General features: G+C 45.1%; 3 protein-coding genes across 4 annotated transcripts in view; 2 read left to right on the top strand and 1 right to left on the bottom strand.

Moving 5' to 3' along the window:
* The window catches only part of akt1s1 (AKT1 substrate 1 (proline-rich)), a 44,704-nt gene extending 22,578 nt beyond the window's left edge, over positions 1-22,126 (top strand). The window contains exons 2-7 of one of the 2 annotated variants that reach the window (XM_080009256.1): positions 17,384-17,498; positions 18,614-19,374; positions 19,463-19,730; positions 20,276-20,359; positions 20,472-20,647; positions 20,999-22,126. In XM_080009256.1, the coding sequence (XP_079865382.1) occupies positions 18,970-19,374; positions 19,463-19,730; positions 20,276-20,359; positions 20,472-20,647; positions 20,999-21,136 (1,071 nt within the window). In that variant the 5' untranslated portion in view covers positions 17,384-17,498; positions 18,614-18,969 and the 3' untranslated portion in view covers positions 21,137-22,126. Of the gene's footprint in view, positions 1-17,330; positions 17,499-18,613; positions 19,375-19,462; positions 19,731-20,275; positions 20,360-20,471; positions 20,648-20,998 lie in introns of those variants that run through there. The other variant, XM_080009255.1, reaches the window with a different exon arrangement.
* Positions 2,980-10,377, bottom strand: tbc1d17 (TBC1 domain family, member 17). The gene is made up of 17 exons (XM_080009206.1): positions 10,306-10,377; positions 9,196-9,291; positions 9,031-9,108; positions 8,835-8,946; positions 8,218-8,401; positions 7,190-7,301; positions 6,930-7,100; positions 6,703-6,828; positions 6,505-6,608; positions 6,298-6,392; positions 6,098-6,214; positions 5,889-5,989; positions 5,490-5,589; positions 5,298-5,395; positions 4,993-5,109; positions 4,777-4,863; positions 2,980-4,296 (listed from the first exon to the last, which is right to left on the bottom strand). The coding sequence occupies exons 1-17, from the start codon at positions 10,372-10,374 to the stop codon at positions 4,114-4,116; spliced, it is 1,950 nt and encodes a 649-aa protein (XP_079865332.1). The 5' UTR covers positions 10,375-10,377; the 3' UTR covers positions 2,980-4,113.
* On the top strand, positions 10,717-16,910 carry LOC307236713 (dynein light chain Tctex-type protein 2B-like). Its single transcript, XM_080009207.1, has 5 exons — positions 10,717-10,809; positions 11,062-11,195; positions 14,632-14,701; positions 16,164-16,227; positions 16,330-16,910. Exons 1-5 carry the CDS (start codon positions 10,751-10,753, stop codon positions 16,375-16,377), a joined length of 375 nt encoding a protein of 124 aa, XP_079865333.1. The 5' UTR covers positions 10,717-10,750; the 3' UTR covers positions 16,378-16,910.
* Positions 22,127-23,026: the final 900 nt, after the last annotated feature.

Below are 23,026 nucleotides of genomic sequence, written 5' to 3' on the forward strand. Positions count from 1 at the left end.
TATACCCGGCCCTGGGGAGAGAGCGAGAGAGAGGCGGGGGGAGTGGCACTGTGGGGAAGGGGTGGCCGCATGGCGAGTGACAAAATAAGAAGGCAAACAATGCGCACCGCACAACAATTGCATCAACAGGTGGGGAGAATGAGAAAGAGGGAAGGATAGGGAGGGAGGGGCGGAGGAGAGATGCAGACAAGAGAGGGAGTGGCCCGGAGGGACGGGGCAACAGCTTGTCCTCGACAGTGAAAAGGAGAAGGGGGGCGAGAGGTACAAGACATGAGAGAAAAAGGTCATCACCACACTCTGACAATGGGAATGGGACGACAAAAGCACGAGGGTGTTTGTTTACAATGTGAAAACTAAAGAAGATATTTGGGGAATAAAACAGCATCTTTCCCTCGATGCCAGATGAAGAAGATGAAATGTTTGGAAGACACAAACACAATTATTTATTAAATAAAAATAATAATATATATATATATACATACACAGAAATGGATAGATTGATAGAGGCCAATATATACTCAATATAATGATTAACAACGGATAAGACCTGAAAATAACAGAAAAATTATTAAATAAGTGAAATAAAATACAATTTTCAAAAAGATAAAACTGAAAAAGACAAGTAAAAGCTTAGATATGGATGAGAAAACTTTGCTTTTTGACAAATTTTCTACCCTCATGATGTAAAAAATGTGGAGTTAGATTTTTTTCTTAAAGGTGCTTTGTTTTACTATTTTTGTTGTTGCTGTTTTTTTAAATCTTGCAAAAATAAAATCGTGGAACCGTTAAGGATTCAGGAATAAATCTCTCTCTCTCTCTCTCTCTCTCTCTCTCTCTCTCTCTCTGTATATATATATATATATAAAATGCATCGATCAAGTGTTTGACAGAGCTTTCTCGCCTTCCTATTCTCTGAAGAATCTCATTGTCAAAGCAACCTGTGTCTCTCCCCCCCGCCCCCCATGCCTGCGGCAATCTGCCGGGGCTGTTTAAAGAAGAGGGCAGCCACTGGGGAGGGCTGGGCGAGGTATGTGCAACAGACAGTGGAGCCAGGCAGGTCAATGAGCTGTATTGCCTCCCTTTACAAATCAGTGTCAGACAACATCGGCTGGCCTTCTGCCTGCTGTCTCTTACACACACACACACACACACACGCACACACGCACACACACACACACACACACACACACACACACACACATACATGAGGGTAGACACGCTTTCACACACTCCTCAGGGACTCCTCCGATGGTCACAATAGGGTTATATGTACCAGCGGGGAATACAGATTGTATTTGACACAGTAGTTACAGGTGGCGTTAGGCGCTTTAAGGTTTCACTGGGTGATAATGTTCTAATATATTCTAAATTGGAATATGCCTCACCTTTAGAGTAGTATTCATGGGCACCAAGACAACCGTCACCATTTCTAAAGCGATTTGTGCAAAGTGTCAATAGCTCCAATAATATTCATCAGATAAAATTGCCAACTAACAAACCTGGACAGGATGATGAGTCAAAAAAGAAGTCAAATTTATTAAAAAAAAAAAATCTAACTTATTAAATTTCTATATTTTGATTTGATTTGTTGTATTTTTTAAACTTTTTACCTTCGATTTATTGTACTGTAAGTATGCTATTGATTATATCAAGGTAGTTTGGGGAAAAATATATTTTCAGTTCTGCATGCTGTTATGTGTCTATTTTGGGGAACATTACTTACTTTCGCAAACACCAACGACACCAGGGCCTTGATATTTATTGGGAAATCTACAGAAATTGAGTGCCTTTTCCTTTCATTGAAAAAGGTTAGGGTTAGTTAAACAAAGAATTTAAGAAAACATGACAAAATTGCAAGTTGGTAAATATACATGCAACATGTGAAGTACATACATGGAAACATAAATATTGTAACCTCCCCTTGGGAATTGGTGAAGTGCAACATAAGCCAATAGCCCTACATATGTGCAATTTGGAGAGTCTCAGCCTCCGTTTCTATCAACGTGTCCAAGCCTCCGTTTTGCCATTGGAGCCAGAGCTGAGGTTGAATTAACACCTACTCTGGGACAGATAAAAAGCTTTCCATAAGAGACAAGTGACCATAATCCTCACACACACTTGGATCATTGCAGGATTAGCGAGAGAAAATGGAGTTAAAAGCCGTCAACAGGGCCCTCACCCATGAAAATGGGCTTTGAGCGGCGCTGAAAAGCAGATTGACTTTAAATGTGGCACTAAGTGATTTTGTGTCTGCCAGTCAAGTGAGGTCGGGTCAGGACGGGCGGTGGGGGGCAGGGTGAGGAGGGGAAGGGGAAGGGGGCGAGTGGCACATCGCCGGCCTGTTTAAGCGGGGCTCCTAAATTCATACGTCGCAGCTGTATTCAAACAACAAGGGATGGGTGACAGAGGGAGGGACAGTCTAAAGAAGAGTCCAGCAGGTCCTGAGAAAAGGGGGTGTGGATCCCCGCCCCTCATTTTCCACATCATTTCCCGGGACAGTGGCGGAGGGGGGTGGGCGGAGGCCCCATTTCTCTCTTGTCCTTTTCACCTCACACAGACACCTGCTGGCCAGCGCGGGGAAGGGGAGGCGGAGGGGGAAAGTTTAACCGGTTCACAATTCAAGTCGTTGCATAAATTGTGGAGCACGTTCCATCCTATGATTGTTTTTTCCGCCTGTTAGGCATGAGTACGCTCATCTGGTGTTCAGACGGGGCCCCCCAAAGAGCTTTGCCTCTTCTTCAGGTGTGGTCATCTCCCAGAGGTCAACACTTATCAGTCGCTTGGGGGGGTTAACCATTTGTTACATTCTGGTCGCTTTTCTTCTTTATCAAATCCGGAAGCCTCCCTCTCTCCCTGTGTCTGTTTGTTTGCAGATGGGTTCGGGTTTTGTTTGTGCTGACGGGGAAAGTTTGAGATTAGAAAGGGCTGCTAAAGGTGAAGAGTGCGTGACCTCAAAGTAACAGAGATTAAGCCATCGCGCCCGTTAGGATTCAAGCGTTTATTCTGTAATAATAATAACCACAGGTGTAAACATACTGTGGTGCTGATGAGAAACCTAAAAACATTGTCACATGGCATGGAAAATCTATAAGGCATGCACAATTTTGCATAGGGCTGGAATGGCATTGTACTGTAGCAACAACACGCTGTCACTGGGTGGATTTCTCCTTCTGCTTATCCTTTTTTGAGTGAGTGCGTCACAGGGGCCGGGACAATTCAAACAGACGTTAAGAGAAATAATGTGGATGGAGCCTTGAATGGTGACACACCAAAAAGGAAGACGGTAATAACATAATTGGTAACATAGCAGCATGATATAAAAGGGAAAGAAAAGGGTGACAACTCCCCCCCCCCGAAAGGACCATACAGGTGTCGAATGGACTTTTGGCCCTAGTCAACACACACACTCACACACAGTCCCTGGCCGTTTTCCTGATGACTCACGTTTTTTTGTATTTAGTAATTGTTAATGCAGTTTCCTCCCTTTTGATTGGAATTAACGACATATAAAATATAAAACAGTCAAATTAAATAACAGTGACCAAAATATGTGTTATTAGCAAGATCAGATATAATTTTAAAGATAGATACTTTATTGATCCCCGGAGGGAAATCGCAGCATCAATGTAAAGGACTGTATTGTTAGAATAATAATAGTAAAAAAAGAAAATAGATAGAATATTAAAGATCAATAAATATGAGCTATCGTCAGGAAACTAGTCAGGGGTAATGTGAAATGTGTGTAAAAACTAGTAAATGTATAAAACTCCATTTGACACCGGTATGGTCCTTTAACAGGGACGGAAATACATGTCAACACAATAAACATAACAAGTTACAGTTATAACCTTTATGGCGGACCAAAGCGGAAAGGATATGTCACACAAGAATAAAACCAAAAAGCAAAGTATAATGTTCCAACATCTTCGTCAACAAACCACGGACATGAAGTTGAGCCCACTTCTCTCCCCCAACGACGCCCCCTGTCTTCCACAGATGTTAATGACACAGCTCATACCACACTGCTTAGTGCATAAAATCAAGTTTCCTTTAGATTTCATTTTATAGAATTCCTTCATATATAAATATATTGTTTTCTTTCATTCTTCTTGCTCAAGGGTTTGCAGGGACCGTGGGCGTGCTGCCCGAGCCGCCGGCAGACGCAGCCGTGGCCTCTCGTGGCTGCGAGCGGCCGAGGAGACGCAGCCTCTCGTGCGTCTCTGAGTCAGGGCTCTCCTCCTCAGAGCTGGAGGGATCGTACAGGCCCAGCACCTCCTGCACCTTGACAGGAAGCTCCTGCGGGTGGAGCGACAGAGAGGGAGGGAGGAAGTTAAGAAACAAAAAGATGGAGGACAACAACCCAAATCTGTCAGTGTAAGCTTTCGTATCACAGTTTGCTGAATGCATGGCATACATCTGGTTCACTGTGCGTACGCTGCTAAACATATCTCTACTCTACTAGGGATGAGACAGATTACAAATTTTATTTGGAAATGAACAGATTTAGAGAAAACAACAATCAGAACAAATTGGATCTGCAATGGGTTTTTTTTGTTATAGTTTGTTAACAGTTAAATAATGCAAATAATAAATGACCTGACAAAATGTAGAAATTACATTCAAGAAAGTCGTCCGAAATTGAACGGATAATGGCTTTGCGTTACAACCCTACCCTCTGCAGTAAGAGGTTAGCTGCCAACCTAAAAACAAAACAAAAAAAGAGTTTCCTCTGCCTTTTTACCCACAGAATCAAGTCTCTAAAAGACTGCGCCCTACCTTGCACTGAGCCAGCTGTAGATAAATGGCTTCCGCTCCACAAAGCACAGTCTGCAGGTCCAGCTTCATCGTCAGCTCATTGATGTGCTGTAATAATGAATTCAAGGCAAACGCTTAATGAGCAGGTGCTGGAGCCGCAGTTCAAAGTCTTTCTCAAAAGGAAAGACAAGACACACACACACACACACACACACACACACACACACACACACACACCTTGAGAATGGTGTTAAAATCATGATCGGAGCCGATCAGCTCTCCTCTCTGGGACTCCAGGATGGAGCAGGCTAGCAACAGATGGAAGTTCTCACAGGGTCGGCGTGTCCAAAGAACCTGAAGATGAAAATGTTACTCACAACTACCTAAACTCATTGATGATAACTTTACCTCACAAGAATAAATCCACGAATGCCCCGCCACCCACCAAAACCATCATCAATTAATGATACAGAAGAGCAAGCCTGACTTACTTCCCTAAACACCAATCATACACACATAATGTATAGTGCATACACACACACCTCCCACAGGGTGAGGATGTCCTCGAAGGAGAACTCCCTCTTGAACCAGATGAGCAGCCAGCGAAAGCAAAAGCAAAGCGAGCCGCTGTCCTGAGAATCTGAGCGCACGGAGAGAAGGGAGACTTCAGCACAAAGTGTTCAGAAGTTCACGGGGGGTCCAGGCGTGGACACCCAGCTCCGCGGCCGACTCACCCAGGTAGTCGCAGAGCTCCGGGTCCAGAGCCTTGAGCAGGATGCTGAGCTGCAGCAGCTGCTGCTTCATGGCCTCCTGGGACTCCTCGAAGTTCTGGTGCTGCAAAGGAGGAAGAGGTGGGAAACAAACAACGGCTGAACCGCCTTCAAGGCCGAATTAAAGGCTTTGAGAGTCTAAAAGTGTTTTGAGATGATCAGAGTGATCAGTTTTTGGAGTCGGTAGGTGATGGAGGGTGGTTTTATTCGGACAGTAGATCTAATATGAACCTCGACCTGAGCTACAACGGGGCACTTTTAAACAAAGTATCTTTGTGGCATTTTGATATCTTATGGTAAAAAGGTGTAATAATAATAATAATAATTACAATAATAACAATAATAATAATAATAATAACGAACCACCAGCTCCATGAAGCCGGTCAAACACCAGAACGACTCCACCTCATTCTGGGTCACAAACAGGACGGGGGCCAGGAGATCACTCATCCCTTGGACATAACCTGTGTATCAAAGAGGGGAGAGGCAAAGACGTCAGAAACACAGTCGTATTTATACAGTATATAAAGTCGTGACATCTGAATCTCGAACACCGCAACATTGAGACGTACCGAGGTCAAAGTTGTACATGCAGTACGTCATCAGCACGTCGTGGAGCAGAGTCAGTCCCGGGTTGTCGTTTCCAGAATAGAAGGTGTTGTGTCTGTCCGTCCTGCTCACGTCCCGCTCTGCTCAACAAAATCGCCACCTCCGTCAGTTTCGGCGACGGCGGAACACGAGACACGAGAGTTTGACGGACGGCGCGGCTCACCTATCAGGCTCCTGTATCCCCGGAGGAGGGAGTTCCTCATCTCCTGCTCCTCAGTGACCGACTTCCACTGCACCTTCATCCTGAAGTACTCGTCTCTGTGTGGACGGAAGTGTTAAAATGGATTCCGTTTTAAGGACAGTTCAATAAAACCTAAAAAGACGACGACGAAGAAGAAGAAGAAGAAAAAAAATCAATGACGAAACTAACGTTTTGAACCTCAGGATGTCCTCCCTCTCTTTGGCAGTGCTGTTCCACGGATAAAAGCCGAGGAGAAACTTCCACACCTCTTTCCTCAGGGATGGGACGATACCCTGAGAAATCAAAAATTTGGCGTCGTCGGGTCAGAGGTGATACGGTGAGAAGGTCTTTCACGCAACTGAAGTGAGGCGGCATCTTGAGTCCTACCCCTCTGAACACCAGCTCCTTGATCCGCTCTGGGTTCTGCACGCGGCCCTCGGGGTCCAGGAACTCCTCCCACTTGTGTAGAGGTCGTCCTCTGGTTACCTTTGGTTTGGGGCCAAGCTCCGCCCCCTTAAAAAAAAAAAAACCAGGAAGACACAGACGTTGACAAATAATTTGTGAATCCAATGATCACTACAGTCACCTCTTATAACTGTTTTTCTTCCCCTTACACAGGTGATGAGTTCGAAGCCGGGTTCTTCCTCGGCTGATGGGGCCCCGTTCGGATCCTGCGGGTTGCGAGGGTGGAGAGGGGACTCTGGAGGTCGAAGGGCCCCGCGAAAGAAGTTGGTGACCTTGGAAAAGCCGCCAAAGGTTGTGGCATAGGGGTCCTGGATGAATCTCTATCGAAGTAGACAGTGGGTCGTGTTACACTGTATAATACATGGAAATGCATGAATAACTTCTCGCCTGCTTATAATAAAGTTCATACGGAGACAAGATCTGAGCCTCCGTCGTCAAGCAGCTGCAGCTCATCAAAGGACTGGGAGAGGGCACCCGAGTCGTGAGGATAAGAGAGGAAGAGGCGGCCGTCGACCGGAGACCTAAACATAACAACAAAGCACAGGCAGAGCAAAACATATCTTGATTTCGTAACAGGGCCTCTTGTCTTAACAAGTAATACTTTCCATAACAAGACGGACTGGTTTACACACTGACTGACTGGACTTCTAGGTAAGTATTGGAGGTAAGTGAAGGAACGTTTCATTTAGGAGGATTTAAATGTATGTTTAATACAACACAGACAATTTATTCTATGATAGAACCCAGGATCGCAGTTGTGGCGCCGCCCCCTGCGGCCGCCTGCGCGAGCACCTCGTGTCGATTACGCACATTTTTGTAGTTTTGGTATTTTTAGAGCTTATAGAGCTTATTGTGCGTTATCACCGGGTGTCATGACATTTCACTGCATGTATGACCGTATGTATATGTATGTGACAAATAATCTCTTGAACTTGAACTTGTTGTGCTGCATGCATGCAGGCCATGTAATTTCTCCAACTGCGGCCTCTGCTGGCCCTGAGCGGTACTGCGAGAAAACTGGCGCTTATAAAGTAAAGAAATTACTCTGAAGAACTTTAATTTTGGTAGTTTGATATCTAGCCAAGAACTATACAGCACAATTTCACATCGGAAATAAACTTAAGATTTATATGTCCATATCACATGCATATTGTGGTGCATTAATATTTGTTTATATTTCCAATCTTAATCTTGTCTTAGCTTTTACTTTACTTTTTATTAAATTTTATATAAATTCTATATTTTAAGTTTTTTCTCAGACTCTCAAGATTTTTGAAAGATAATAGTCTGTAGATATGCACCAACAATCACACCATGACATGCAGTATTGTCTTAAATGTAAATGCACCTGGTGGAATAAGCATTCTAATTCTGATGCAGAATCTCGCCTCATGAGAATGGAACTAATTGGTTGCCGGGTTGGTGGATCACACTTACGGGGCCAGAATGATATAGCGCTGCAGAGCCCTCAGCAGCTCCCTGGTTCCCCCTCTGTGGAAGTGCAGAGCAGGCAATGGGTGTCCCCCGCGACTGGTCAGTACCAGGAAGTTTCTGCCCAGGGAGAACCTGGCCCTCCTCAGGGAATAGAGCTCTGAGAGCGGCAGGGAGAAGGACCACTCACCTGGCAACAGAAAATATGATATGTGGTTGGAAAAAAGAGATAAAAACACTCATACAGCCCATCTTAATGTAACTCCAAATCACAAAATGGTCAATGACATGTGATTTAAAAAAAAAACAATTAAGTTAATCACTATCAGTTTTTAAATAACACACTAGAATTTATCAAGACAGAATGGAGGCTGAAAAGACCCACAAGGAAATTACATCATAATGGACATTGTCTTTTAAAGATGACACCAGTTTGAGGGGATTAGGGTCAAAGTTCACGCTGAGTCTTAATCTCGGACTTTATAATGATCAGAAGGTCTGAGGTTGCACAATGGCACGTAGTGGGGTGAAAGGACATATATTAGACTGGGCCAAAGTTATGGGTTGGACTTGATTATATTTGAATGAGCCACTGTCCTTCTTGCTGCTGAAACAAACTGTACCTGTGTTTCTGGCTGGAACATGGTCTCGGTCTCTCTTTACTGTGCTGATAACAGCCCAGTCTGGCTCATACCCAGGGTCAAAGTTGGTATCCTCTTCCCCTCCTTCTCCATCCTGATGTGTGGAGAGAAGAATTGTGGATAATTCAGTGAAGAACTCCATCCCATGAGGGTCAAATGTATGCCCAGTTTCACTGACCTTTCTGGTGTAGAAGACAGCAGGGGCGCTTCGGCCCTCATCCTCTAGTGGACTCCACTCTAATGCTGGCTCCCCATCCTGAATAACAAAAACAAATAGCAAAACAAATTAGGTCTACACCTGACAGATTTCCATTCCAGAAGCCAGACCCACACAGATTCTTACCCGTTCCACAATACGGATGAAGCCAGGTATGCTTGTATCTTGGTTGCTTCTCTTGGCGTTGGTGTGAAGGTAAACCCCCTCCTTCTCAAATATCAGCTGAGGGGAAAAAAAATAAAATTTTATATATATATATATATATATATATATATATATATATATATATATATATATATATATATACATACACACACATTTAAAAAGAGAGCATTCCCATAACAGTGCCTGCCTGTGTTGTAATAACAACAGTTTCACTTCCAGTTGGTCAAGATTCTAGAGAGGGAAACAAGCGGCGCAAGTGTATTTAAATATGTGGGTTCATGTGAGTATCGGCTGTAGTATTCGCTCTGGCTATTGTGAATAACATACTCTTTAAATAGTCACATGGAGGCGAGTCACGCCTGTGATCGAAAAGTACAAATACCCCGCCACAGAATGACTCTAGTGCAGTAAAAGTTCAAGTACCATTTTGATATTCATGGTTAACACAAAGCATATAACTTATTGTTATTAAATGAACTTACCCGGTGCAATTGTATAACAGAGCCTTTAATACGGCTTAAAGTGTTTGATAAAGTATATTTCTGTAGATGAGTATTCCATGTATTTCCTGATTCAAATTCAAAAATAAATAGTATATGTACTATTATTATTATTATTATTTTAACTATTCTATGGACTGGTTTTTATTCCCGTCAACTAGACTGTGCCCTGACCTATATTTAGCTCCGATCCAGTTGTTAACAACTGCGTATAACGATGCGCCTCATCATCCTCAGTTGGATGTGCGTTACTCAGTACAACGAGGACGTGGTCGCCGCGTTAGCGTGTCGCTGACACCGGCGCTACGGCGGATCACCGTCCAAAAACGTGCGCATGACTCTTTCTAAATATTATTTGGCACCTTGCGCCAAGTTACGAGGAGCTTTGGCGATCGGTCGCGCACGGTGGGATAGGCTAGCCCAGCGACCGCAACAAACAGAATGACTTTGGGCAGCTGACATGGCGAACCACGAGAACCGTCGCTCGGGAGAGTCATCCACGCGCATCGACACGAATAAGGAACGGGGGGGGAAAAAAATAGGAAAATGTCCGACGTTCGGGCCGTTCTACCTTGGGCTCCATTCTCTCGTCGACGGCGCCTCGGCTTCGTTTTTCCAAAACATTAGTGACGTCACGCATCCTCCTGCCCAGCCCGAGGCACCGCCCCTGCCGGGACGCGGAAGTCACGTGACCGAGCCACGAGCCAATCGGAGCACAGTTCGTCTCGTCACGCGTCCCCCCCCCCCCCCCCCCCCGCTGAAGGAACGCGTGGGGAACTTTCCCCAGTTTGAAACAAGGCACAAACTGCGCGAGTTGTCCAGTTATTAAATTGCACGCTTGCGTCATCAAATAGCCTATTATGTCGTCTTTAAGATCCGCATGTCAGTCTCTAAACCTCAGAAGTAAAGGTCATTTTTTGCCGCAAAACCCTTCCTTTGAAATGGTCTTAAACGCTCTTATTTTGAAACCGGAAACTATGGGGGGGGGGGTCGCCACGGTTACTATCACAACAAACATGGAGGAGCGGGAGGCGGCTGGTAATACATACCTTCTACGGCCAAGCTATCAGCACAAGTGAGTCTGTTAAAGTGATCAGATCAACTCACGCTACTTGCAAAATACGGTTCGTATTACAGCGGGATAAATTACCTGGCAACATATTTGCTTTTTCACCATTTAGGTAACGTTTGTTTTTTTCTTTTCCCCGCACACGTGTATGTAGTGTCATGGTTGCCATTTAGACGTAAAAACTTGTGTTCATCCATAACAACTGAAACACGACCGTGTCAGTGAGAAGTTGTTGCTGTTAACGTCGCCCCATCAAAGGTTCAAAGCAGCTGCTGTGAGGGAGTGTGTCCGGGAAATCCTGCAGGAGCGGTTGTCCGAGCAGCGATATGACCCGGAGCAGGTCCCGGGCCTGTCGCGCTCACTGGCAGAGAACATTAAGGACAAGTTAAAGGGTAAGCGCCCCTCTCCGCTTCTTTCTGCTAACCGTGCACTGCACGCACACACACACACACACACACACACACACACACACACACACACACACACACACACACACCTCAGGCTTCCATACAATCCTAATACAAAATAAAGACAAAATTAGAATGGAAACACATTATGCAGACAATTGTGTTTACTGTTCAATGAGATTTTGATCTATTGTTACACCTCTAACACACACTGTGTGTGTGTGTGTGTGTGTGTATACAGACGTATGTGTTGGTACCCTTACAGCTCATTGAAACAATGCTTCATTCCCCCTGAAAAATTATGAAATTAAAAGCAATTTTCTCATGTATACCTGCATGTCTTTGGTATGTCATAGAGTAAAGCAAAGAAACTGTGAAAAGAGATAAATTATTGCTCAAGAGATCAATTATATTCTAAAATGGCCTGGACAGATTTGTTGGCACCAGTCGATGAAAAAAAGAAGAACCCACAATTTTCTCTGGAATAACTTGAAACACCCAAAAGTAATTGGCATCCATCATTGCGTATTCCAGATTTAATAGAAATCAAACTTTGATTTTTGATTCAACAGAATACTTTACATAAAACAAATGAAAATGGCCTAAACAAAAATGATTGGACCCTTAACCTAATATTTTGTTGCAATTCCAGTCTGGCTTTTTTATGTTTTTCTCTCAAAAGCGGTGTCCTCATGGGTCTTCTTCCATGGAGCGCACTGTCACTCAAAAATCGACGAAAGGTGCGATCACACACTGATGTACCTTGACCTTAAATTTCAGCTTGTACCTCTTTGGAAGTTGTCCTTGGCTCTTTTTTTTACCATTGGCACTATCCTGCTTCAAGAGGTCCACCGTCATTCCTGTCCCAAAGATCGCCTCTCCAGCCTGCCTGAATGACTACCGTCCGTTGGCTCTCAACTCGGTGGTCATGAAGTGTTTCGAGAGGCTGATTAAGGATTATATCTGCGCTTCCCTCCCCCGCACCTTGGACCCGTTGCAGTTTGCGTACCAGCGGAACAGATCCACAGATTACGCGGTCTCCCAGGTACTGCACACCACGCTCACGCACCTGGATGGCCGGAAGGGGGCCGATGTGAGATTGCTGGTCATCGATTATAGTTCAGTTTTCAATACCATAGTCCCCTCCAGACTGGCTGTCAAGCTGAAGGAGCTTGGACTGAATACTCCGCTGTGTGCCTGGATCCTGGACTTCCTCTCAGCCCGGCCCCAGGTGGTTAGGGTGGGGAGGCACATGTCCAGCTCCCTCACCCTGAACACAGGATCCACGCAGGGCTGCGTCCTCAGCCCCCTACTGTACTCTCTGTACACACACGACTGTGTGGCCAGGTCCAGCTCCAACACCATCATCAAGTTTGCTGACGACACCGTTGTCGTGGGCCTGATCACCGACGGCGATGAGAAGGCCTAATGTGAGGAGGTGACTGACCTGTCACTCCGGTGCCACGACTACAACCTCCACCTGAACGTCAGCAAAACTAAGGAGCTGATTGTGGACTTTAGGTGTGGATTACAACCGAGGACGCACGCGCCCTTGGTGATTAATGGGACTTCTGTCGACAGGGTGAGCAGCTTCAAGTCCCTGGGAGTCCACATCACAGAGGATTTAACATTTAAGGACTTTACAAACAGACACTCTGGTGAGAAAGGCGAGGCAGCGTCTTTACCACCTCAGGCACCTGAGGAAATTCTGGGTCTCTGTGAGGATCCTGAAGTCCTTCTACTGTGGAGCAGTGGAGAGCATCCTGACAGGCAACATCACTGCCTGGTTTGGGAACTGTACTGCTCAGGACAGTCAGGCCCTGCAGAGGGTGGTGCGTTCAGCTGAACGTAACACTGGAACTACCCTCCCCTCCCTGCAGGAATTATACACCAGGAGGTGTAGTAGCAGAGCCTGCAGGATCATGAAGGATCCTCACCACCCCAACAACGGACTGTTCCAGCTGCTGCAGTCGGGCAAGCGCCTCCGCAGCCACACAGCGAGACCAGAGAGACTGAGACAGTTTTTTCCCTAAAGCCATAAGAACTGTCAATGCTGACCTCACCAGGGGTCCTCACTGAGCCACACACATAGGCTCCACTACCTTACTGTACTGTATGTAGCGTACTGTACCTCATACTGTGTCACTGTTCTGGGTTGTTCGGTGTTAACGTATTGCTGCGCCGTACTGTTGTATAGAGTGCTGTATCTCATAAACACTACCTCACTTTATCCACATGCCCCTTTAATGCACATATCTGTATATACATAAATAGCCTATCCCATATACATAAGTCTATTCCCTTTATCTATTCTGTACCCCCACCCTGCATTACCCTTGAGTTCTTATTTTATTTTATTCTATATATATATTTTTTTATTTATAGTATTCGACTCACTGCATTACGTTTAAGGAATCAGTTAGTTGGTCAAGTAGAAATTCTTAGGTAGCTACTGTGTTCAAGTCTAGGACATATTGTGTGTAATCACACAAGCATTGACATTTCACTGCATATATGTATGAAAGTATGTATATCTATGTGACGAATAAACCTCCTGAATCCTTCTGTTCAATCTGGGGTCGATTTTCCCCTTGTGGCCGCGTTCAGGCAGGTTGGCTTCAGTGTTGGCTTCAGTCCCATGGACCTTAAACTTCTTCATAATATTTGCAACTGTAGTCACAGAAACATCAAGGTGCTTGGAGATGGTCTTATAGCCTTTACCTTTAACATGCTTGTCTATAATCATCTTTCTGATCTCCTCAGACAACTCTCTCCTTTGCTTTCTCTGGTCCATGTTCAGTGTGGTTCACACAATGATACCAAACAGCACAGTGACTACTTTTCTCCATTTTAATTTGAAGAATTCGAAGAACAAGAATCTTTTACTGATCACAAGACACGCCACACTACACGCCAACACATGCATACACACATGCACATGCACATGGATGGTGGCCGGTGAAATGTGGCCTCTGCATTTGACCAATCCTGACTTGTCCTTCCTCCGGGGGGGCAGCCAGGAGCAGTGGGCAGCATTCGACGACGCAAAGGGGTACCAGCAAATCTGTCCAGGCCATTTTAGAAAATAATTGATTTCTTAAACAAAAATTTATCTCTTTTCCCAGTTTCTTTGCTTCACTTTATGACATACCAAAGGCATGCAGGAATACATGAGAAAATTGCTTTTCATCACTTTTCAGAAGGAATGAAGCATTGTTTCAATGAGCTGTAAGGGTACCACCAAATTTGTCCACGCATCTGTATGTGTGTGTTTGTGTGTGTGTGTGTGTGTTTTATTTATATATATATATATACACACACACACACACACGTTATATGTATGTGCAAACATACAGACTTATGACACCATCCATTGTTTACACCGTCAAATTGTAACCTAGTTTGTTTTCTTTGTCAACAGATGTGGGGTTTGAAAGATATAAGTTTGTTGCACAAGTGGTCATTGGAGAACAGCGAGGTCAGGGAGTCAAGTAAGTGGTCAGATTGCATTGGCAAAGAACAAATAACAAAGATGTTACGCCTAGGAATTAAAAAAAAAATGTCCGTTGGATGGTGGTTTGGATTCCCTATCATCAGAACTCAACGAGGAAAACCTTGGAGAGGCCGCTGCACAGATGTGTGTAGCGTGACATTGTGCCATTTATTTAAACATTAAACAATCCTACTTTGCTGGCCTTTGACCGACTTGCTCAGAAGCGAAGTGGAGCGACACACTGATGGAAATACTGAGATTTCTTGGCTCACTCAACTGAACTTTTATGCCTCTTACACAATTCAAGTGCGTTGGTTGTTCAGTCATTGGAGGAGCTCTGTGATGTGTGCCCACGCATCCACTGACCACCGGGTGACAGATACTTTGAAAAAATGTCAAAGAGTTCTAGATACGTGCTGTATAAATAAACTATGCTTATACTATACTATACTTAAAAGATAAAAAAAAATAATACTGAACACCCAATATAAGTAAAATATGACTGAACTGTAACTAAATATGGATTTAACAATATATTTTAGAACAGAATTTTACGGTACACCATAGAGCTGACAAATGGCACGCAATATCAAAATGTACACATTTACACAGTTTAAACACCAGATGGGAGATGTACCCATCCAGAGTGATTGCCCTTGACACCATAGCTACAGAAACGGAAATCATTCACTGAGGACCTGGCTGTGTAAAGTTCTACTCTAGCTGCAGGAAAATGCACAGCAGTGAGATTCAAATAGACAGAAGCCAAAGGCCAAACAATTCTGGAGGGCACATTTGTAAATACTGTGGCTGTACCATGAACCATGAACCCGTGTACCGTGCATCCATGGCTGCGTCATTACGGCCCCAGAACTAACTGTTCCTGCCTGGTGGCTTTTCATCCAGTTCATGATCAAAAGGGACTTCAGTTGATAGGAACAACCTTTTTCTTTTTTTTTAAGTCAGATCATCAGAAATACACATCCACCCCCTGATTGGTCATGGCTACTCCACCTCGCTGCCTATTTGCATAAAGTTGATCTCTGCTATACGTTCTCCTTGTTTTAATTTTTGCAAGAATCTGCCTTTGGACGAGAGCTCCGCCTCTCCTTGTCTCCCCAGCGCTCGCTTGACACCGATCCGGCGGCTCCGCCCCCGTCGGCCCCCCCCCCGATGGCGCAGGACGACTGTTTTCTCTGGGTGTTTTCTTTAGCTGCGCATGCCGGTCGTCGGGCGGGTGAACGCAGAGAAACCAGCTGCCGCCCGCTTCAAGCTCCCAACACATCACGCTGGAAGACGCCGTTCCGTCATTTATCGCGCCCCCCCCCCCCGCCACGCCGCATTTCAGCAGCGGCTTGGAAGTCGAGATGCACCCGTCAGACTCGTCCTATTTCTGTGATCTTCCATTGAAAACTTGGCAGCAAGCGTTTTAAATACAACTCGCTCCTCTATTTCACCAGGATGGCTTCAAGGTGTTTTTGGGATGCGGACACCGATGGTTGTGTGGAAGAAATGTTCGTGAATGTAAGTTCTCTTCTTCCCGGGGCCTTCGGTCACGTCATTATGAGTTTTACCCGAAAGCAACGGTTTGATTTTATGAAACCCCCCCCTGTCTCTCCCCAATAGGACAGCCTGTTCTGCGTGGCGGCCGTCTTCGGATGCTATTATTACTGAGGACAAGATTGGACGGATCTGCATCTTGTGATTGCTTTTTTTTTTTTTTTTTTGTTGTTAACTGTCTAAAGAAACCAAATGTATTATTCTCTTGTAGTAATTGTTTATGAAATTCCGTTATAGAGACAGTTGTTGCTATTTGAAGTTGAAAGATGTGTAATTTGAAATCACAATATAACAATGCATTTGAATTGCTTGCATAGCTTTAGTACGATAAAATACCCATTGTGATTTGAAAAGGAAGACTGATTATCAATGTGATGTGTGTGTGTGTATCTCTGTATGTGATGCGGCTGGTGGAATTTTGTAAAAAAAAATTCAACAAGTCGTAGAATATTATATATATAAAAGCTTATTATAGACTCTCGATCCTGGAAGTCTGATTGAAGAAGGGGCATTTTCTGATATTTTTATACGCTTTGTACCGCTCTCATTTGTCTCCATTCTATGTTCACACAAAACTGTCAACGTACTGTTTTAAAAACTTCCGTTTCAGATAAAAGGCTGAAATATGAGTGGACAGCGGTTTGCTACGCAACAAATGCCAAAAAACGGCCGCGTTGAAAGTCCGAACAGAAAGGAAGTCGGAGGTTTGCGAAGACCGACTGGGAATTCCTGTTGACTGGCCACAGTCGGCCCCGCTGGCGCGGCGCGTGTGCCCGACCGATGCCCCGTTGCTGGGGAACGGCGGACCCCGCCACAAAACAGTGGCCACGGCATATAGAGGCGCATGCGCATAATGCGAAAACATGGAAATGGCTCTTAAAAACAAAAACAAAAAAAAAAAAAAAAAAACCACAAGTATCAAAATAAGGTGACAGGATGTTGGGGATTACCACTTTAAGAGCCCAGACGGCGCATGTCAGCGCTGCCGAGGGCCCGGATCCCGCGCACGCGCACGAGAGCCGCGACGGGCGCGAGCGCGAGCCCGAGGACGGTCACGTGCACCTGGCGCGTCCGCTCCGAGCGTCAGTGTCAACAGGCCGCGTCCGCGAGTCCCGGGGAGGGAGACCGAGGGAGACCGAGGGAGACCGAGGGAGACGGCGGACAAAGGCGCAGGAAGGGAGCGAAGTTCCGCGGACGAGCAGCAGCCGGGAGCCCCCGGGGAGCGGGCGGAACGCGTGAGTGAACTTCTGGTCCGTCCGCGCTCGGACGCTTCGGCTCCTCCCGGAGCAGAAAATGGAGGTGAACAGCGGGGATTTAGCAGCCAGTTGTTATGGCTAGCAGCGGGCGGAGCGTTCAGACTGCGGCGGGGGAACCAGACACGACCAATCGACAATGACTGACTGACTGTTTGACTGTCTGACTGTCTGGTTGATTGACTGACTGGTTGATCAGCCTGGCCGTTGCAATTAATACACGTCGAGGATCCAGTCAGCTGTGATCATTAGTTCGTCGTTCGCCGTTGTTCGCACTACTGTTACTCTTATTCCATTTTTTGCTATTGCAATTATTGGGGTTTATTTTTTATTTTTAGCTTTAATGAATATTGCATTTTTTTTCTATTTATTTTTGTAAATGTATAGATTTATTGCATAATAAAAGGGTCATTGCCTATTATTATTATTATTATTATTATTATTGTTATTATTATCATCATCATCGCCATCATCATTATTATTATTATTATTATAATTATTATTATTATCATTATTATAATTATAATTATTATTATTATTATTTATTATTATTATTATCATCATTTTTATTATTATTGTTATCATAATTATTATACAATTTTTATTACTTTATTATTGCCTATTGTTTGTATATGAGCCGCTGGAACACTGCAATTTCCCTCCGGAGATCTGTCTGTCTGTCTGTCTGTCTGTCTGTCTGTCTGTCTATGCATGCCACATTTTCTGTGGTGCAGTATTACTGTGATGTTAATTCACCTGACTATAGCTAGATACACAATACAGCTAGACACATGCCCTATAGCAGCTTATATCCAGTACTACTCTTTGTTTCATTTTTGTCAACGTGCAAATGCGTCATTAATGCTACACACTGCTGCGATGCTGTATATGCTTTACATGTAATGCGTAAATGTCTTTCATTTTTTTTTTTATCTCTTTGATGACTTGCATTGTTTAGCTGCTGTAACACCTGAATTCCCCCCAGGGACTAAAGTGTTACCCTATCGCTTGTCTTTTTATATGAGCAATTTTTTTCTTTTATGACATTAACACTTGTATTGGTTTTTTTTGTTTGTTTGTTTGTTTTTAACTAACAGGTATCACCAGCAACTCGGAATATCTCTCCATCTCTCCCCTGACTCAGCACCAAGACACAGCCTATATACCATATCATACACTCACCTAGTGCCTCTTTAAATGCGATATAGATATACAATTAAGCTTTTTCCATGCAAAAACAGGCTTAAACCAGCAGGACAGAGCAGCCCTACTGCCATACAGCTTTATCTCCAAACACTTTATCTACCGTCGAATTGTAAAAAGTTAAAATCTAAAGCAAAAATCATAGAGACACCACTTCACTACCAGGATTATCCTTAAAATCCAGAAATAGTCTCTAGTCCTATCCAAGTCAACCGATTCGCTAAAGCACTTGACAGCGCTAGTAATCACCATGGCCTCCATCACCCAGTCTTCTGACATTGAGATCCCAGACAACCACAAAGAGAGCTGGTTGGCTCTACTTTCTGCTGCCGAAACATATTGCCAAAAAACTGGCTGCGACCTGGCCGTACTGACAGCCTGTAAGAAGTTTCGTCCATCGCCCGTGGAGGGAGAGGGCATGAGGAAAAGGGAGAGTGGCGGTGGCTTTCCTAGGAAGTTTGATTTCTCCTATAATGTCTGGGGTCAAGGGGCTCTGGCTGAATCTGCGCGGCGCTATATGGAAGACATTGCGGTACTTCACTCCACCACCATGCTCACAGCCCAGCGGCACACACGCCCCGCCGGGGGGGTCGGAGGGACGAGGCCGGGGGTTGACATACCCACGGAAAGGCCCACCGGCAGCGGACACAAGGGGGTGAGCGACCCGCGAGTTTGCGCCGCGATGACCCAAAATGAAGTTAGAATTTTTCAAATGTCGCCAATCTTGTTTGTCATCACGGCAGAGTCTTACCGTGGACGGCGGCACAGGTGGAGTCAGCCCCAACACCAGACTGTACTCGCAAAGCTATCCCTCAATCTACAGTCCGGGGGCCGTCATTGGCCAGCCCGCTGGGCAAAACGGCAACGGAGACATGGAGAGGATGGCCCTTGAGGGGGCTGAAAGAGTGAGACAGCAGTCCGGTGTTGTGGACCTCGAAGACGAGGAGGAGGAGGAGGAGGAGGAGGAGGAGGACTTGGATCAGAGGAGACCAAATCTCAACGAAAGTGCCGGTGAGGCCTAATGCACTTAAGCTCCTGAATCTGCTCACTTCAATCCGTATGTTTATGTTGTGGCTGACAATGAGGTAAATTGGTCTAGAACTCTAAATTCACTGGCCCTGAGGTCATTTGTTACTTTGCTATTAGCAAACGATCGTTACAAGTATTATAAAAGATGAGCTTTAAAAAAAAAAAAAAAAAAAATTTAAACAGCAGCCTTGGGCGCGCTACACAACTTTCACAGTCGTCGGATTGCTGTGCCGTTCACCTACACGACTTTCTGTTCGGTGATCGTAAATCTTGAAGTCGTCGTGGTTTCTCACTACGTAACTGGCATCGGCGACAGAGGGTCACACGTCACAGGATCTTTCACCGGGAGGAATCCCAGACGTGTCTGTCGGGGTCTCTAAACTAGGTTTTGTTGCGACAAATAATCTCTTGAACTTGAACTTGAACTTGAACTTGAACAACACACGTGAGAAGTGACACCTGAAATGACGCGATACCATGCGCGTCGTGTAATAACCCGTCGGGTGTGAATCCATTTTCTCTCTCAGGCGTGTTCTCAATGGATGAGGACTCTCTGTCCCGTGACTGCGAGCCTTTCTTCGAGTCCGACGGGGAGGAGGAGAGCACCGACGGTAGGATTCCACGCTCCGGTGCCATCGATCGATCGCGTTCGGTTAAAGACACGGGATGTGCGGGTCGGCATCGGCGGGATTTAGGATCTTATTTGCGACTTTCTCCACCTAGGCTCCCTCAGCGAGGATGCCCCCCCGCCCTCACGCAGCATGGCCGTGGGCCAGACTCCATATTCGTCCCGCCACGCCAATGCTATGGCGATGGCCCGCTCCCTGCCCGTGTCTGTGCCCGTGTGGGGTTACCGAGGCAACCGAGGTGCCCAAGGACACGGTGCCAGCGGAGAACGGGTTAGTGGACGTGTTCTTTGTTGGGTCTAGCATTCGGTGACACATGCACTTGTATGTATTTGTGTAGATGTCTGTTTGTGGTGAACCTACCGTATGGATTTCTTAAACTAAATATTGGGATATCAGATGGCTTACGGGTACTCTGCCAGTGTGTCCTCACAGGAGGGACTTTAGTTTCATTCATTGAGGAAACCTATTTCTTCTAGGATTTTGGCGAGATGTTACTTCTTTGTGATAAGGGTGTGATTGTGACACAAAGCACTTGGTATCAGAAGCGATCCCTGATTTTCTGGCAACACTGACACTTGTGAGCAATTCGTTTGTGTTAACCCCCCCTCCCCCTTCTTGCAGGTGGGCTGTGCCGACCTGGAGCACATCGCTGCCAGTATGAAGGCACTGCTGGCCCCCGGAGCCACTGACGGCACAGAGATGTTCGGGGCCCTGCCTCGCCCTCGCCTCAACACGGGGGACTTTTCCCTGAAACACTGAGAGAGAGAGAGAGAGAGAGAGAGAGAGAGAGAGAGAGAGAGAGAGAGAGAGAGAGAGAGAGAGAGAGAGAGAGAGAGAGAGAGAGAGAGAGAGAGAGAGAGAGAGAGAGAGAGAGAGAGAGAGAGAGAGAGAGAGAGAGAGAGATTAACCAGCAGATCTAAAGTATGTGACTTAAGTATTAAGGCTCCTTTATAGTTCTGTCTCGAATAGCTGCCGTAGGTACGCTGTGGGTCTCTACGCCGGTGCTTGAGTTTCTGGTTGTCGCGGGGGGGAAAGCAGACCAATCACAGCTCTTGCGGCCTTGCGTCGCCCCGGTCTGTGGTTACATTTCTGGAGAGGTGTGCGTGAGCCGCGGCTGTCGACGCAGAACTATCAAGCGGCCTTCAGGGCAATTATTCAAAGGACCTGTTTTTATTTATCACTAACCAAAAGAAGTGACACCATGCTACGAGGAACCAGCCAACTAACAGGCAAAGCTGTTCCCAGACACTAACGTCCCTTTCCCCATCACCATGCCACACACTATGAAAACACTACACTAGGACTGGACCTCATCATGTGCCGTCAGTGAGGCAGCAGCGACAGCTCCAGACACTAAAAACGTAGTATGCGGCAGCCTGACTGACACGGCCCTCTGGTTGACACCGTATGGCGTTGCCTCAAGGCAGTGAGAATGGCTTGGGGGAGGCTTATAGCTTTCAAACGACCCCCGAGCGGAGGACAAGGGTGCCTCAGAACATGCCTATTTCTCTTTTTTTTTTTTCATGCCAATGAATTACTGACTGATAGAATGATTGTAATTTGACTTTTACATGAGGTGTGGAGGACAGAATGATAATAATGCTCCAATTATGTTGCCGGGTGAGTGCGGACATGACTGAGCGAGGTGGTTCGACTGGAACAGAATTGTGTTCACCGCCAATGTTTCAAATGTTCCAATGTTTTTAAGGTTCATTTAAGTTTGGTTTCAAATAAAGGAGCAACACGAAAGGTGGACTGTTCATTTATTTTGTTGCGGCAGCTCAACGTGAGGACTTTAGGTGGCGCATCAACCTGCAGAGGGCAGTACATGCTCTACAATCGAGTTAAAAGATCTTGAGCAGCTGGGGTAACTTGAGAGCACCATCATATTTCTAGTTATGACTTACGGCCAAAGGTGAAAGGTCATTAATTAAAACTATGTTTTGATTACACGTGTCTTATAAGTATTTTCTGAATTCACAATGTGACCTAATCTGCTCTGCCAAAAGTAGTTTCACAACATCTGATCACTATTACTATTACCAAGACACACCTTAAAAATTGTCCTTGAAACATTTTTTTGTCACACCACACAACCAAGCACTTGATAATACTTTTATTTTGTTGATCTTATCTTCCTTTATTTTTGCGATGCTGTAACCGGAGGAAACGATCACATGTGCATTAATCAAACTCATACTTTTCTTTTACTTAAGTTATTCAATTAATACTTTTACCTGTAATGAGCTAGAAATAATGGCATATCTATCAGTTGGATAGGCCTTCCAGCTCTGTTTTAAGACAACACTCACAAAGAGAACAGTGTCTTTGGTCAATGGCTTTATTTATTGACTCCTACAAACAAAGGCAAATATAAAATTAAATAGGCTTTAAATTCAAACAAGCATTCTACCATGTACAGAACTCATGTATGGAACAACAAAAGCTTGCCCACTATCTGAATTACAGTGCATAAATAGGAATACAATATCAATTTCGAAAAATTACAAATCAAAATGGATATTGTCTCATTGCAGAAATGGATAAGGTTTCCCCATGCACGAGAGAAACTAAAACTAACATCTGCAAACTTGTTGGGGTGCAGTCGTCCTTTCCTGTTCAGTTCTGCTTCAATAACTCCACTACTTG

This window comes from Zeus faber, assembly GCF_960531495.2.
Source record: "Zeus faber genome assembly, chromosome: 11".
In the NCBI taxonomy this organism is placed as follows: domain Eukaryota; kingdom Metazoa; phylum Chordata; class Actinopteri; order Zeiformes; family Zeidae; genus Zeus; species Zeus faber.